The sequence below is a fragment of the Phyllobates terribilis genome, unplaced genomic scaffold, assembly GCF_046119375.1.
Source record: "Phyllobates terribilis strain yellow unplaced genomic scaffold, ASM4611937v1 Scaffold_5__5_contigs__length_657084704, whole genome shotgun sequence".
Taxonomy (NCBI): Eukaryota; Metazoa; Chordata; class Amphibia; order Anura; family Dendrobatidae; genus Phyllobates; species Phyllobates terribilis.
Genome location: NW_027362765.1, coordinates 223,019,795 through 223,038,095, shown reverse-complemented (window position 1 = coordinate 223,038,095; position 18,301 = coordinate 223,019,795). Strand labels below are relative to the sequence as shown.

At 49.5% G+C, this 18,301-nt stretch overlaps 1 protein-coding gene across 3 annotated transcripts in view; it reads right to left on the bottom strand.

Moving 5' to 3' along the window:
* The window catches only part of RPN2 (ribophorin II), a 40,660-nt gene extending 36,854 nt beyond the window's left edge, over positions 1–3,806 (bottom strand). For 2 of the 3 annotated variants that reach the window (XM_073683841.1, XM_073683842.1), the window contains exon 1: positions 3,669–3,806. In XM_073683841.1, coding sequence (XP_073539942.1) covers positions 3,669–3,678 — 10 coding nt within the window. In that variant the 5' untranslated portion in view covers positions 3,679–3,806. Of the gene's footprint in view, positions 1–1,875; positions 1,985–3,668 lie in introns of those variants that run through there. The other variant, XM_073683843.1, reaches the window with a different exon arrangement.
* Between the last annotated feature and the right edge of the window lie 14,495 nt (positions 3,807–18,301).

Here is an 18,301-nt window from a genome sequence, read left to right as displayed (position 1 = left end):
TTTGGAAGGTCACATTTAACCCCTCAGTGACCAAGCCATTTTTTTTTAAAAAAAATTGACGTGTCACTTTATATAGCAATACCTATGTTTTAACATATCTCTATGGCTTAAAAAATAATAATTTTTCAAGAAAATTGAAAAAACGTATTTTAGGGGCCTATTCAGTTTTGCTGTGACTTTGGGGGACCTATACATTGTAAATCCCCCCAAAGTGATACCGATAAAAAGCAGCTCCCCTCAACATATTCTAAACTGCTTTTTCAGGAATTAACGCCAAGTGGAATGCCAAATGAAAAATTATATTTTTACCGCTAAAAAGTTGCTAACATCTGAACAGACCACTATAGCTGACAGACTCTAAGGCCATTACCTGGCAGTGGATTGCCATAGCAGCCATCAGGACCACACAATCACAATCTCAGGGTGCTGATGAGGTCAAAGAGGGAGCCCCCACACTTTCTAACCATCTAGATGCCGATGTCACTATTGATCTGCCATCATCAATAGTGGCTGATGGGGCAGGATATCCGCTATAGTGCACAGCTAACAGTGGCTGCATCTTCACCGGGCAGTGGGTGCTATTATCTCATGTCACAAGGTCAGTGAAAAGCCGTATTAGTGGTCATTAAGGTGTTAACTAAAGCTGCTTCATTTTTTATACTTCCTGGTATTTGGCTTTGACAACACTTCATTGATAAAGTCATGTGAGGATTACACGAGGTTTTTACCTGCGGATTTCACACATCTAATGCAATTCTATGGTGAAAATCTGCACGTATAACGAAGTGTACCCGCAAGAGAAATTGACATTGAAGCTTTCAAACAAGCAGTGAACGTCAGTTTGTGCAGTGTTAAAAAACAAAACACAGTGGGCATGAGATTTCTATAAATCCCATCCACTTTGCTGGAACTGTAAGTCATTGTGGGTTTTTTTGCTTAGTGAAAATACAGTGTCAAAAACTCATCATGGGAACTTAAAGGTGTTGTCCAAATCGATAAGTCTGCAGCCACTCCAGTGGGCACGGCCTCGCTCCATATACTTGTAGGTATAACTCATACATACCTCCGTCCTGGCTCAGAAATGGGCGAATCCTTGCAGAGCACAGTGCGTGCGTTGGGGGGATTCATAAGTCTTCAGTCACACACAGTGACTGCAGACTTATCGATATGGACCAGACAACCCCTTTAACCTAAGAATCTTGCTAAGCATTTGTAACTTGGTACGGCAGACAACAAGAGCAGTGACACAAGGCTGTACGTGGACAGACATCCATTACTGAAATTAGTGAAGTGACAAAGCAAATAAGGAAGCATGAGACAAGAAGCCATGAAAGATCTGGCTGACTATCTGTACGTCTTCATCATTAGTCTTATCCTTCTAACATGTTTGAAATCTAAATTTCTAAATCGAACATCACAAGAAGAAACATGAAACCGGGGAGCAGAGATGAGAATTTATCATCCTATAACAGATTGCATTGAAAAATTGGGCGCAAAGGGGTATTTGCACCAAAATTTTGAGCCCTTTTCCGTGTCTGCACAAGCCCCTTCACTTACTAAACAGAATAGGTAGGGATTTGTGAAAGGGGTCATGGTCACCCACTATAATCAATGCCAGAAGGCAGCAGAGATGGCGTAGACTTCATTTTCTTGGCACATGTACAGTCCAGAGATGCACACCACACGTCATACATTTGGTGCATTTTACTTTAGGGGCCTTTGGTTCAAAACTAGTGTAAGAATTTTGAAAAGTCCCCCATAGCGTTTGAGGAAATTTCCATGAAGTATGTAACTAACACTGACCAGTCATGGCATATCCTGTGGCATAATTCATCAGGGTCCAATAGAGAGGAGATGATGAATAGCTGCACTCACCGTTTATTTAAAAATACGAGTCCTGTATTTCATATTCGGATAAAATGAATGGAAAGCAGGGAGTGCGGGGAGGAGGTGGACGACAGCTGTTTCACGCTCTAACTAGCGCTTCTGTGGGTTCATCTAAGTGCTCAAAGAGTAAAATAAATTAAACTAAATGTGTCATAATTCTGTGGCACCAAAAACCTTTCAATGACTTGCACCATATTTATGTGTTTTAGCCACTGAGACATGTCCGACAAGGGGCGTGGGTTTACTGGAAAGGGGGCATGATCTTATACCCAACACCCTGCAACAAAAAAAACGTGTCAATTTGGGCCCACATTTCGGGCAAAGTAAGCCAATAAATGGTGTAAACTTAGATTAGGCAGTCGAAAGAGCCGCAGTGATAAAACTGATGCATTTTATGATTGCACTGTTAAGAATTATGCTGCATTTAGATGAGTGGTTAATCAGCAAATGTCTACGAATGATCATTCCCATTATCAGTGTGTAGTAAACAAAATCCTAATACAGAGCAAATGTGATCGGATCATTTATATTAGCAAAAAATCATCATTGGAAACACACTGCCCTGTGTAAACTGGAGATGTGCTACTGACACCATGATTGTGATGGTTCCGTTTCCATCGTTGGTCGTCATGTTAAACAAGCGATGACCCACCAATCGGCTTACATATAGTCAGTTGTTCATTACTGGGCTGAAATAGGCCATTCAAGATTAAACAGTACTGATAAATATGGCCTAATAAGTCAGTTATTCCTGTTCCCCTAAAAAAAGTTATCCCGATTGCAGGGGGTTCAACCACTGGTACCCTCAGTGATCATAAGATTGGATCTTTAGAATGCCGAGTACCAGGCTCTGCAGCTTCCGCTCCACTTATTGTCTATGGAATTCACAGAAATAGCTGAATGTTGTACTGAGCAGTCCCATAGACAATGAATGGAGCAGAGATGTGCACGCTCTGCCTCAGCTCCATTCATTGTCTATGGGACTGAATAAAGCAGCTGAATGCTATATTCTGAATTCGCATAGAAAATTAATGGAGTGGAGGCAGGTCATGTGCATTCTGCTAGATCCACGGTCTATGGGACTGCATTTACCTATTTCTGTCAATCCCATAGACAATGAATGACGTGGATGCTGAACATTTGCACTTCATTCATTGTCTATGGTATTGATGGAAATGACAGTGCTGTACTCCGCAACCCCATAGACCCTGAATGCAGTGGAGGCCGAGCATGTGCATCTCTGCTCCATTCATTGTCTATGGGACTGATGGAAATAGCCGAGTGCTGTCCATAGACCCTGAATGCAGCGGAGGCCGAGCATGTGCATCTCTGCTCCGTTCAGGATGTTCTCGGGTGAAGGCTATCCCCACTCACTTGTGTGTTTGGGAATAACCTTTTAAGTAGATGGACATGACCAGCAGACTCCGCGCTCCTCGGTATCACAGGCCTGGGATTTACTGTCAGAACAAACACAATGAATGAGATGACGGCTAGTGACTGGTCGTGGAGAACACCGCACACTCAATGACTATGTATTCTGAGGGCTTCAGAGGATGATCTAGCTATCGCGATAAAGCCCGATACAAGGACATATATATGTCGTCAGGACAGAAGGCTGGGCAGAGCTGGGAGGTGACAGGTAACTGCAGCCTGGCGGCCCTGTCACACTGGGCGCACTCAGGCCTCGGTGTCACGTCCGCCCCGGGCCCCGCGCAGCCTCACCCACACCTCTCTCCCCGGTGTAACAGAATTCATTGTACCGGCCGGACTGCACTACTCACTCGCTGCCATGTTGCTCGCTCCCGCCCCTCACAGCGTCACTCGCACCGACCACTCACTATTTCCGGCGCTTCCTAGACAGACACGTAGACCGGGCGAAATAGGGACGCAACCAAATTCTATGAGTAAACCGCGCAGAATATAACACCGTCCTCAGGACGAGCCCTGAACTACCGAATACTGTCAAGTGCATTATAGCATTATATTTATTGCTACCAGAATTACAGAGTATGTCTCCTGTATACGAAATACATGCAGAATGGTAACCCCTCTCCCGGCTGTAAATGGTCTCGCCCAAAAAAAAGGCGGGGAAGCGACGCGCATGTGTCTGTGATTCATTGGCTCCTTCTTCTGCCAATATTCCTAGTAGGCGGAGCCTCCTGCGCGTGCCTGGGTTATAGAACACATTTGGATCTCTTCCGTGCTGGTGCGCAGCTGTGATTGACAGCCGGTGTGACCATTGATGTGAGGGAAGTGACAGCCAGCTCTGGTGATGTGTATCATTACTGTCACGTGGCGCCAGGGAGCTGACAGGAATTGTCTGCTCATAGGGAACTGTGAGATGCACGTTGTTATATATGGTGGCAATGTGCTGTATAGTAATGTGGTCAGGTCACATGACACGCTGCACCACGTATAGAGGACATTACATGGTATATGGCAATGCTGCGCCACGTATAGGGGACATTACATGGTATATAGCACGCTGTTCCTCATATAGGGGACATTACATGGTATATGGCAATGCTGCACCACGTATAGGGGACATTACATGGAATATGGCATGCTGTACCACATATAGGGGACATTACATGGTGTATATGGTATGCTGCACCACGTATAAGGGACGTTACATGGTGTATATGGTATGCTGCACCACGTATAAGGGACGTTACATGTGTGAAGACCCGGGGTCTTCCGTGGGCGTAACCATACTCAGACAACACAGGGTGAGGGTAAAACAGCGTGGAAATACTTTATTGAACCACAAAGCTTACTATAAACACACAGAACAGTCCCAGCAAATGCCCAAGATGGTACAACATTACACAGTCTCACCCTTCCGCTCCGCTCACTGGGATAGAACAGCTCCGACTTTGGAGACTTCCAGGGCCGACTACCTCAACCATTGGCCCCCCACTTCTGGCAGGCCCCCACAGAGAGGAGGTAGCAGCAAGCTTAGGAAGCTAGCAGTCCATCGAGGTACAAGACTAGGAGACCCAAGGGTCCCACCCTGGCCTCTCCAAGAGTTTCCATGGTGCCAGATGATCGGCAGATCCCAATCTGGCTTCTCCGAATGTCTCCGGAGGTTGCAGGCGACCGGTGGGTCCCTTTTGGCAACTCCAAACAACATATTCATGGGGCAAGGTGACTTCTTCGTCCCAACCCTGGTCTCCCCAAAATGTATCCATGTCTCTCTGATGGTCAATGGTGCAGATCCGAATCTTTCCAGTCAGGGTCGGTACCCTTAGACTAGAATAATTTAGACTACAAATCTGTGTCTCTTTGGGTAATGCCATGCAATCAATCTGCTGTCCTGAAGGATGTCTCTCATTCCCCTTGTAAAGTCTTTCTCCAATCTCTGTTTCAAGTGTGACTGCTACAGAAACACATGTCCCTTCTGCTTCTCTGGGCTCAGCCCCCTGAATGGCAAAACTGCTCTCACTTTCCCGCTCCAAAGCTAAGTGTGCATTAGTGGAGGTATCTTTCTCAGGTCGACCGCATCACATCTACACGTGAGAGTCCCTGTGCTGGAGGCTCCACTGGATTCTCTTTCAACACTTACACAATGAGCCTAGACGATTTTTGAACAATCGTTAGAGGCTCCTGAGATACTAATGAGATTGCTGGAATGCTGGACACTTTACAAGTTAAATTAGTATACATAAACAAGTTTACAAGTTAAATTAGTATACATAAACTGACCAGCCAGCAGAGCATTAATAAAACACAGCCAGCAATCTCTAATAAAACACAATAAGGTATTTCTCTTGGATTAACAAATCTAATCGTCTGGCTAATTAAGATTTTAAGTTATATCGTCACAACATGGTATATGGCATGCTGCACCTTGCATAAGGGACATTACATGGTGTATGGCACGCTGCACCACGTATAAGGGACATTACATGGTGTATATGGCATGCTGCACCACGTATAAGGGACACTACATGGTATATTCATGCTACACCACGTATAAAGGACATTACATGGTATATGGCATGCTGCACCACGTAGAAGAGACATTACATGGTGTATATGGCATGCTGCACCATGTATAAGGGACACTACATTGTATATTCATGCTGCACCATGTATAAAGGACATTACATGGTATATGGCATGCTGCACCACATAGAAGAGACATTACATGGTGTATATGGCATGCTGCACCACGTATAAGGGACATGACATGGTATATGGCATGCTGCACCACTTATAAGAGACATTACATGGTGTATATGGCATGCTGCACCTCGTATAAGGGACATTATATGTTATATGGCAGGCTGCACCATGTAGAAAGGACATTACATGGAATATGGCATGCTGCATTTCGTATAAGTGACATTACATGGTTTATATGGCACACTTCACCTTGTATAAGGGACATTACATGGTATATGGCACACTGCACCTCGTATAAAGAACATTACATTGTGTATATGGCACGCTGCGCCTTGTATTATATTACTTATTTATATAGCACTATTGATTCCATGGTGCCGTACATGAGAAGGGGTTACATACAAAATACAGGTATCATTTACTGTTAACTAAGAATGATAGACTGGTACAGAGGGGAGAGAACCCTGCCCTTGTGGGCTTACATTCTACAGGATGATGGGAAAGGAGACCGTAGGTTGGGGGGTTGCATTAGCGCCGGTTGGTGAGGAGGCAGCGTGGTCATTGCAGGTTGTAAACTTTCTTGAAGAGATGGGTTTTGGGGGGTGAGGTTGGGGAGGAAATGGGATGCTTTCAAGTGCAGAAGTGGTAAGGTTTGATTTGTAGAGGAGACGAGTAAGCTGTCCTTCAGTAATGTTGGAGAGGGAGGTTATGGGGTAAGGGCATTGGTCTGGTATACAAAGGGGTTGTGGTGGTTGCACAATAAAGATTTGCCTTGTTTGGTCCGTCTTATTTTTGAAGTGTGTGGCAAAATCCTAAGCAGAGATTAGGGAGGTCGGAGGGGGCAGTGGAGGGCGGAGGAGGGAGTTAAAAGTGTTGAATAACTGTTTGGGGTTGTAGGATAAGGAAGAACCGAGGGTTGTGAAGTAGGCCTGTTTAGCAGAGGTGAGGTCTGATTTGAATGTGCGAGTGTTTCTTGTTTGAATGCAGTGAAGTCGTCTTGCAAATGTGTTTTCTTCCAACTCCGCTCCCCAACCCTGGACACTTTCCAGCACTCTTTACTGAGGTTATTGTGCCAGGGCTGTCTATTGATTTGTCGCACTCTGCCATGAACGAGAGGAACGACTGAGTCAATTGCTGATGCTAGAGTGACATTGTAGAAAGCATTGGCGCTGTCTGTGTTGTGAAGTGAAGATATGGATGCCAGTGGTAGAATAGAGGCAGAGAGTGTGTGTGTCTAGATGTGCAAGGTTTCTGCGGGGGTGCGCTAGTTGCTGGGCATGGGTGACAGGTGTTGAGGACAGTGATGAGAATGTGAGTAGGTGGTGGTTAGATAGGGCGAGAGGGGAGGTTGTGAGGTTAGATAGAGAGCAGACTCAGATGAAGATAAGGTCCAATGTATGTCCGTCTGTGTGGGTGGCTGAGGAGGACCACTAAGTAAGTCCAAAAGATGAAGTATGTGACAGGAGTTTGGAGGCTGTTGACTGGCGGGTGTCAGTTGAAGTCACCCATGATGATGATGGGAATGTCAGCAGAGATAAAGTGAAGAAGCCAGGTGGAGAATTGGTCAATAAAGGCAGTGGCTAGGCCTGGAGGTCGTTATATGACGGACACTAGGAGGTTGGAGGGAGAGAAAATGTGGACAGAGTGGACTTCAAAAGAAGGGAGGATAAAGGAGGGTAGAAGTGGGATTAGGTTAAAGGTGCAGTTGATAGAAAGGAGAGGACCCACTCCACCACCATGTCTTTTACCAGGGCGAGGAGTGTGGGTGAAGTGGAGGCCACCGTAACACAGCGCAGCAGGGGAGACAGTGTTGGAGGGTGTCAGCGATGTTTCAGTGAGGCCCAGGAAGGAAAGATTACGAGAGGTAAAGAGGTCATGAATCCCATGCAGTTTATTGCAGGCAGTGCGGGCGTGCCAGAGTGCTCCAGAGAGAGTTGGGAGCGATAGGAGGGGGAATTAATGGGCCCTTTAATTTTGTCTGACAAAAAATGTCTTTTTGGCGGGAAGTACTTCCACCAGCTCAGGGGTACAGCGATGGGGAGCCCCTGTGCCCCTTCGTATGCTAATCTGTACCTGGGCTGGTGGGAAGAAACCTTAGTGTTTGGGGATACACCCTTAGAGGGGAGCGACAGTATACTATTGTGGATTCGCTATATTGATGATGTGTTGGTAATGTGGAAGGGAGGTGAAAAAACTTTTGAGGATTTCGTAAAAAGATTGAATCACAATGAACTTAACCTCCATTTCACTTTTGAATGTGATATGGAGAAACTACCTTTCTTGGATATCCTTATCCAAAAGGGGACTGACGGACTGATAGGAACGAAAACATTCAGGAAGACAACTTCCTCCAATTCAGGTGGGACAGTAACCACCCGGTGCCCCTGAAAAAGGGAATTCCAAAGGGACAGTTTATGAGAATTCGGAGAGATTGTTCAGATGATGCCACCTTTAAAGAACAGGCCGATGACCTTTGTCGGCGGTTCTATGAGAGGGGATACCCTAAGAGGGTGCTAACTGAGGCATATGGGGAGACTTTGCCAAGGGACCGCACTACTCTGTTGTATCCCCCCACTAAATCAATTGAGGACAACAACACATGCAGACTTATCACTAGATTTTCGAACAGGGCACACACTGTCCGCAAGATATTGCAAAAACATTGGCCAATCCTCCAGATGGATGAGGACGTAGGCACACTAGTTAGTTTAGGACCCCTGGTAACGTACAGAAGGGGAAGATCCCTGAGGGACAGGCTGGTTCATAGCCATTACACGGGTCATCAAGGAGGCAACTGGATTCAAAACAACACTAAGGGGAGCTTCAGATGTAGTGGATGCATAGCATGCAAAGTCATGTTGCAAAGAAAGGAATTTACGAGCAATGTCACCGGTGAGACCTTTGTCATAAAACATTTCATAAACTGTAGGTCCAAGGGGATAGTGTATAAGGCAACGTGTGTGTGCGGTTTGGAATATGTAGGGAAAACAGAGAACTGAGGAGGAGGGTAGGCGAACATCAATGAGATATTGCCCGAAAAGGGACACCCCCTTAGCTAGGCATGTTAATAATGCACATTCAGGTTGTGTGGATGTGGTACGGTTTTTGGGAATTGACAAGATAATTGCCCCACTGAAGGGGGGGGGATTGGGACAAATTGATACTCCAGAGAGAGACCAAGTGGATCTATAAGTTACAAACAATGGTTCCACATGGTCTGAATGAGCAATTATCCTTCAGCTATTTTCTTTGAATGTAGGGTTTAATAGGGATAGGAGTGTAGGGAGAGCCGCCGCAGAGTGGGGGCGCCAATTGCGCAGGTGTTTAGGGTGTCAACCTCCACTGACAAGTAGGGACAATTTTGCTAGCATCTTACTAGGGAATGCTAGTTTCTCTCTCTCCTTTCCTTAGATGTGGTCCCTGCCATTGTCTCCCCTGTCCTGGTTATTCCGGTCCTTGGTGCATCCTTTCTTTTGGACATGATGTGTGCTCATGATTGTATTGCTTCTTGACCGCTGATCTGTTTTGTCTTGTGACCACTTTCAGCCATTGACCCCCTTGGGGACTAGGTAGCGCTGTTTATACTGTGCTGCATATGGTATGGAGCGGTTTCCTGGATGGGCATATTTGCAAGGAAACACCCCCTGTTTGGAGTGAGGATGGGCACCGCAGGTGAATTGTGCCAGGTTCCCACCCCTTCCATCGTATGGGCAGTATCTTTCACACACGATGTGGCCACTCCTTCTCTACGCATCATCTGGTTGCGCGCGCCTATTGACGCGTGCATCGGATGTATCGCTTGCGTGTCACGGCCGGCACTTGCGTTCCACATACCGGATGTGACGTAGCCGGAACCGGAAGTGACGCGCCAGCGCGACTAGGGAGCGCGGGCAGATATAAAAATGATGACAGGATCACCTTTAAAGTGTGCCGCCTGTGATAGGCTTGGCAACAGACACCCCTTTCTCCACTGATGAGCGACTGAGGCGATGAAAAGCTTTGGGAGCGGTGTAATAGATGTGGATGGCGGTCGCAGAGGTATCGATGCCCCACTCCGGTGAGCTGTCCTGCTAATGAAGCGTGAACCAACAACGGGCATGGTGAGGCTGTTCCAATATTGTACTAAGTTTGAACCCTCAGGCAAAATCATTGGTTGTCAGATACGTTGCACGCTTATTGGTATATGGTATTGACAGCTCTATTATTTTGCTGGCCATTGTCTTGTTAAGTATACAGGTGGGGTACATTTGTTGTTGATGCCATATATACTCCTGTTTATAACAAGTACATATTTATGATAGGTAGCTTTGTGTCACTACCATTGGCAGGCACGAATTGGATTTTAGGTCCTAGGGATGTTTTATATCTTTTTTAACTAGGTATCTAATAAAGGTTATGTTTTAACCTCTTTCACTACTTCATTTGCTTCCTATTAGGAATTAATGGGAGGCATCAGCTGTGGTGGTCCAGGATTGGGAGATATATCGCCAGCAGTGAGGAGAAACAGGGCGAGGGAGAGCAGGTGGGAGAAGGAGAGATGCCGGCTTGTTTTATGTTTTAGTAGGAGAGATCTGAGGTTGAGGAGCAGGTCCGCAGATGAGGTCATGTGAGGAGGTAAGAGGGAAAGAGAGATGATTATTTGGTTAGAGGGTGCTGGGGAGTGGGGATAGCGAAGAAGAGTGAAGATTAGTGGAGAAAAAACTGTAAGGGCATATGTAAGTGACTCGCCCCCTGGGCCGTGGGGCACTCGGAGCCGGGCAATAGGGAGACGATGGGGGTAGTAGTGGCAACCCAGTCCGTGGCTCAGGGTGGTCAGACCAGTGGCAGTCCTTTATAAGTTTTAAGTAATGTCCGACTACGCCACCTGTGGATTGCGGTCAGTGCTAACCGCCGCTGCAGTGCAGACCTCTGGGGCAGATGTAAATGTGCAGCTCTGAATAGTACAACTCCCCACGGGAAGAGTAGGGCCCCAGGGCAGTGTATGATGGATGATGGAGGAGATGATTCCGACCGCGTTAGCCAGGAAACGGAGGCCTCTTAAACAGTTCAGGGTCTTTATTAGAACAGGTAAAACGACCCAGAAACAGGCCCGGCTAGGAGGCGGCCTGGATGTCTGAGAGCAAGTGGGAAGCTGGCCCTGGTCAAGGTGAGGGTGTCGGCCTACCGTGCTCTCTGTGCTCCTTCTGGCTATTTCCCTTCTGGTAATGTAACAGCCCACGTTCCTGAGCTCACCGTGTCCTCTCGCCCGTATGGCTTGCAACTCGGGTCCCTTGCTACTCCCGGCCTGGTACGGCTCTGCTGGTCCCTTCTGCTGTGGCGGAGCCTCCGGGCTTCTTAGGCCAAGGAACATACAGTCCCCTGCGGACTGGTTATCTGCTGTAGGATGTGGAATCCTCACAGCTTCAGACACCAAAGTCTGGTAGATTAGTTTCTTTATCTGCCAGGACAGACTCACTTCGCCTTTTGTCCCTGGCTCATGGCTCTCCTACTGCCACACGTCCTCTTAGGCTGCAACACAACTGTCTGTCCCTGCTCTGGGACACCTCTCAATCCAGAGACAGGTCGACCAGTTCTCCCTAACCCTGCCCCCAGTTCCAGCTTTTAGAGGGGCAGCCTGCTCCCCCTACTGGCCTGCGACAGGAGGTATTGCATGCTAATGGCCCTTGACTAGAGGACCTCCCCCTTGCTGTCAGACACAGCTTTATTATACATTTGTGGCATCCAGGCCAGGGTGACACATTCCCCCCTAGTAAAATTTAGTACTCCGAGACTAAACAATAAACAAAGACAATATGCATGACCATAAAACATTATCAGGAAAGTGACGCACAGATTGAGTTCTTAAGGTCACAGTGTGGTCTGTGACCGGGTGTCCATATCACCAACACAACAGGGAGCCTTAACCAGGTGGGGGTCTGTCCTAGCCCCAAGTCCTTTACAGTCTTAGTTCATTCCTTGGTCAGGCTCCGAACGCAGTCCATACAAGTCCCGGTTATTAAAAGTCCATAACCTTTGAGTCCGTACGGTAACTGTAAGAAACTGAAATACACAATTACTAACCATGCATATAACTTTGCAAACATTTCAACACTTGGCAACAGGGTTATTTATAGTTTTAGTGCACCCTATATTCTCCAGCGAGCGGGTATCTGCCCCTTTGTGCTCCTGGTTGACCTGCGTAACCCACTGTCTGGTGGTGGACCGACCTGGTTTTCTTCACTAGCGTTAGGGGTAGAGCTACCAGCTTGGTGTACAGGTAGGGCAGGCAGCTGTCTACGGGTCCTTTGGCTCACTGCAGGCATGGCAGGCTCACTGTCAGCAGAGGGTTGATTCTCCTGGGCTGCTGGTACCGGCTCTTCTGCCTCTGGAACTGCTTGCACTTCTTCACCTTCCGGCTCTGGTGTAGGTTGTTGCTGAGCCGGTTGCAGGAAATGCAGGACGGGTACCACTATGGCATCGTTTATTCGAGTCCAGGACCGAGGGAACTCTCCGAGAACGGTGCTGATCATTTCTTCCTTGTCCTCTGCGGGTTCAAGGTCACTTTCATCCTCTTCTGCACTACGGAGTTGCTCGGGGCACCTTTTTAGGTGGTCTCTGGAGACGGTACTAGTGGTTTCTCCTCCATCCTTGGTGATCACGCACACCTTCGAGTTGTCGTGATCAGACTGCAGTATGGTGTAGGGTTCCCTTTCCCACTGGTCGTCCAACTTATGTAGCCTTCTCTTTCGCTTCAGGACCTGCTCACCAGGTTCTAGGGGACCAGCAGGGGCGTGTTGGTTGAAGAGTCTTTCTTGCCTTTCTCTCACCTGGGCCAGGCTCTTCTCCACACTCTCCTGTACCTTCTTGTACTGCAGTCGCCTCTCCGTATCCCAGTCCGCATCCGGGGAGGTGTCCTCAGGTGTTAGGACACCCATCTCCAGATCTAGGGGCAGCTTACCTGGTCTGGCTCGCATCAGGTAAGCCGGGGTGCAGTTTGTAGCGTTCACCGGGATATGGTTGTATAAGTCTATCAGGTCCGGCAGTTTTTCTGGCCACAGGCTGCGTTCCTCCAGGGGCAACGTCTTCAGGAGATCAATGACTATATTGTTCATTTTCTCACACATCCCGTTGGTTTGTGGGTGGTAAGGCGTTGTCCGAATCTTCTTACAGCCATAGAGGTTGCAGAACTCTTGGAAGATTTCAGCCTCGAATGCTGGGCCCTGGTCTGTCAGGACTTGTTCCGGATACCCGTGTGGACGGCAGAAGTATTGCTGGAAGGCTCTGGCCGCCGTTTGGGCTGTCAAGTCTTTTACCGGGACCACCACTAGAAAACAGGAATAGTGGCCCACAATTGTCAGGGCGTAGATGTATCCTGACCGGCTTGGAGCCAATTTGACGTGGTCCAGAGCTACCAGCTCAAGAGGCTGCTGGGTGACGATGGGCTTCAAGGGTGTCTTCTGGCTGGTGCAGTCTTTTCTCCTTAAGTTACAAGGGCCACAGTCCCTGCACCACTTCTCTACAGCCCCTCTCATGCCGACCGAAAAGAACCGCCCTCTTAGCAGGAACTCCAGCTTCTTCCAACCAAAGTGCCCCGCTCTGTCATGGTAAGCCCCCAGGACCATAGCTGCAACCCGCCTTGGGACCACGACTTGCCAGGTCAGCTCGTGTGTCCGGTGGTTGACAAGTCTTCTGCACAGCTTGCCTTCATAGAGGAACAGCTTGCTCTTCTCTTTCCATAGCTGCTTGGCTTCCTCTGGAGCATCCGGATCTAAGCGGGCGTCTTCCTGGGTCAGCAGATCTTTCACCAGGCGGATTGCAGGGTCACTATCTTGAGTCTCGGCCCAGCTGTGGTGAGGTAGGGGATTGATCATAACGGCTGTTAAATCTTCCTCCTTCACGCGGTGGGAGTATTGAGCGGCTCCATACTGTTGAAACGCGGGGAGTTCTACCTCCTCCAGCTCTTCTGGGTCTTCGTCACCTTCAGGTAAGTGAGGCATTCTCGATAGGGCGTCAGCGTTGGCATTGGCTTTGCCTGCCTGGTACTTGATCACAAAATCATAATTGGAGAGACGGGCCATCCACCGCTATTCCAGGGCACCAAGTCTTGCACTGTCTAGGTGTGTTAACGGGTTGTTGTCCGTGTACACAGTGAACTTTGCGGAGGCCAGGTAATGCTTGAAGCGTTCCATTACGGCCCACACCACCGCCAAGAATTCTAGCTTGAAGGAGATGTAATTCTCCGGGTTCCTCTCGGTGGGCCTCAGCTTTTGGCTGGCGTACGCGATCACCCTTTCTCTGCCCTGTTGGTTTTGTGACAGTACGGCTCCCAGTCCCACATTACTGGCGTCTGTGTGGAGAATAAAAGGCTGGCCACAATCAGGGTAGGCCAGGATCTCATCCCCTGTGAGGGCCATCTTCAACTGGCGGAAGGACTCCTCTTCCGGTTTTATCCCACTTGAAGGGTGGCTTTTGGCTTCTGGACTTATACTGTCCTATCAGGAGGTCCTGCATAGGAGCTGCCATCTTAGTGAACCCGGGGATGAACCTTCGGTAGTAGCCTACCAACCCGAGGAATTGCCTCACTTCCTTGATGTTCGAAGGGCTTGGCCAGCTCTTGATTGCCGTGACCTTGTCAGGGTCGGGGGCTACTTCCGCACTTACCACGTGCCCAGGGCTTCGAACACCACGGCCAGGTGCTTTAGATGGTCCTCGTATGTCGTCAAATAGACGATCATGTCGTCCAGGTAAAGGAGGACCGTCTCGAAGTTTCGGTGCCCTAGACAGCATTCCATCAGCCTCTGGAAGGTCCCTGGTGCGTTGCAGAGCCCAAAGGGCATACAGTTGAACTCACTCAGTCCCATCGGGGTGGTGAAGGCGGTCTTCTCCTTGTCAGCCTCTGCCACAGGAACATGCCAGTACCCGCTAGTAAGGTCCAAAGTAGAAAAGAAGTTAGCTGATTTTAGTGCGGCTAAAGACTCTTCTATTCTAGGCAGCGAATATGCGTCTTTGTGGGTGATACGGTTGATTTGTCTATAGTCCACGCACATTCTCATGGTGCCGTCTTTCTTTTTTACCAGAACCAGGGGGGCTGCCCAGGGGCTACAGCTGTCTCTAATGACCCCAGCTTCTTTCATTTCCCGCAGCATACCCTTGGCGTTCTGATAATGTGCAGGGGATACAGGCCTGTGTCTCTCTTTTATTGGTGGGTGGCTCCCTGTGGGGATGTGGTGTTCTATCCCTTTTACTCTGCCGAAGTCTAGCGGGTGCTTACTAAAGACTCTCTCGTACTCCTGTACCACTCGGTAGACTCCTTGTTTTTGGTGCAGGGGAGTGGAGTCAGCACCCACATGGAGTTTCTGGCACCAGTCCTCCTTTTGTTTCTGGGAGCCATTACCCTCCACCTGTGGAGATGGAGGCAAAGGCTCCACGGCCCTGATAGCTTTGTGTTCGACAACAAACAGTTTGGCAAGTGTAGCGTACCTGGGTAAGTGTACCTCTCTCTCCCCAATGTTGAGAATGCGAACGGGCACCCTCCCATGACGGACATCAACCACCCCCCGGGCTGTCAAAATGGTGGGCCTGCTGTCCGAGTACACGGGTTCTACCATGGCTTGGTAGTCTCTACCTCTCAACACGATTGCAGTCCGACACCAGATCATCATTTCACTTTTGTGAGGCATGGAAATGGGGAATGGGTCACTCAGTCTTACGCTACCGATCTCACCACCAGACAGTTCTACCTGCTGCCGTCTCATCAGGGCTTTTATCTCCTTGTTGAGGACTCTCTGTTGGCTGGAACTAGCATTCACCGCCACCTGTTGTAGTATTACAATTACCTCTGAAAGACAATTTTCAATCACGTTTGTACCCACAGTTATTTCAAGGTGACTTTCACGACGGTCAATGTCCACAATAATCACTCCCTGTGCCGGTAGTTCAACTTTACCAATTTTAATGGTCATCTCCTTGAACCCCATCTGCGGCACGGGCAAGCCATTACTGGCGATGATGCTCAAGTCACTGTCTGGATACCGTGTTATATCAGCATCAGTCCAATACTGCTTAAAAAGTACATAAGGGATAGTAGTTACTTGCGACCCGGTATCCAGCAAGGCGCTCATAGGGATACCGTCCAGCACCACGGGTAAAACCGGGCGCCCCCCAACGTACTTATTGCGCCAATTGTAAGGGCCTGATGATCTTATGCCTGGGGGTTGGCCCTCTGCCCCAGGTTGGACCCGTTTAAATTACAGTACCTGGAAATGTGTCCGGGCTGGTTGCATCGACGGCAAATGGGCTGTCCATCCTCTGCGTAGCGGTCTGTGGGCCTCCCTTGGAACGACAGGGTCCTCCTCTGTCGACGCCACGGGACATCCTCCGGACTTGAAGCCAACTCGATGGGTCTTGACGGGTCCACTTGTAACGCCTGGACGGTCCTGGTCAACGCCGCGACGCTCCTGGTCAGCTCCTGGACTTGGTGATGCAGATCTTTCGACGGGGCTTGGTTCAGGGCCTGTACATCGGCCCCCACAGAGTCCATAGAGGAGGGCGCCGCCTCCTGGTGGTAGGTGAGAGCAGGGCGCCGGGGGTTTATAGCGCCACTTGTTGCGGGTTCACGGAGCACCCTTATGGCCCTGTCCTTGAATTGGGCAAAGGTCAGGTCAGGGTTCTGAAAGAACATGAGGCGCAGCTGGGTCCTGTGGGCGCTAGACAGCAGACCTTCTATGAACTGCTCTGTTAGTAGCTTATCCGTATCCTGCACGCTGCCAGGGTCAGCTTGCTTGATGGCTCTCAAGGCTTCCTGCAAATTTAGGGCATAGTCTCTGATGCTGTCCTGTGCCCGCTGCTTTCATCCATAGAACCGCATTTTAATTTCAGCGGAGGTACGGGTATCAAAGGTACCCCGCAGCCGGGCTAGAATGTCCTTTACGGTCCTTTTCTCCTCAGTGGGCCATGACTTTACCTCCCGCTGGGCTGCGCCAGTTAACTGCCCTGTCAGTATGCTAATCCTCTGTTCCTCTGTCAGGGGGTAAACCTGGAACAAACTGTACAGCCTTTCCTTAAAGTCAGTTAGGGCATGGGGCTCCCCTGAATACTTGGGCAGCCAGGCCGCTCCAGGGATGTAAGGCAGGGAGAATGGCATCACCGCTGCTGCAGCTGCGCTGGTGGTAGTGGGCGCCTCCGTGTCCGACATCTTCCTCCCCCCTAGTTAAGCGTGGCCTACCTTTCAACGATCCTCTTCTGTAGGCCGCGGCTCCGCTGGTGCTGCTCCGGAAGAGGACCTTGCGTCGCGTCCTGGTGACTTCAGCGTCGCTCTCTCTTCCTTCCAGGACCTCGTGCAGTGTCGGTGCGTGGGGCGGAGCTTCGGGTCTCGCGCGGTTTGGACTTCTACGCCCTCTTCTTCCTGCGCGGCGCCCCGAAGATGACGCCCGACGGCGGGAAAATGGCTGAAGATGGCGGGAACCGACGGAAGATGGCGGGAGACGGCTGAAAATGGCGGGAAACGGCTCCGGATGGCGGGAAACCTTTTCTTCAGGTACGTGCACAGTCTTTTTCAGGCACGCAATACCCGTTTGTGGCGGGTTGGTTACAATCCTGCCGACTACGCCAAAGCTGACTCGCCCCCTGGGCCATGGGGCACTCGGAGCCAGGCAATAGGGAGACGATGGGGGTAGTAATGGCAACCCGGTCCGTGGCTCAGGGTGGTCAGACCAGTGGCAGTCCTTTATAAGTTTTAAGTAATGTCCGACTACGCCACCCGTGGATTGCGGTCAGTGCTAACCGCCGCTGCAGTGCAGACCTCTGGGGCAGATGTAAATGTGCAGCTCTGAATAGTACAACTCCCCAGGGGAAGAGTAGGGCCCCAGGGCAGTGTATGATGGAGGGGATGATTCCGACCGCGTTAGCCAGGAAACGGAGGCCTCTTAAACAGTTCAGGGTCTTTATTAGAACAGGTAAAACGACCCAGAAACAGGCCCGGCTAGGAGGGGGCCTGGATGTCTGAGAGCAAGTGGGAAGCTGGCCCTGGTCAAGGTGAGGGTGTCGGCCTACCGTGCTCTCTGTGCTCCTTCTGGCTATTTCCCTTCTGGTAATGTAACAGCCCACGTTCCTGAGCTCACCGTGTCCTCTCGCCCGTATGGCTTGCAACTCGGGTCCCTTGCTACTCCCGGCCTGGTACGGCTCTGCTGGTCCCTTCTGCTGTGGCGGAGCCTCCGGGCTTCTTAGGCCAAGGAACAAACAGTCCCCTGCGGACTGGTTATCTACTGTAGGATGTTGGAATCCTCACAGCCTCAGACACCAAAGTCTG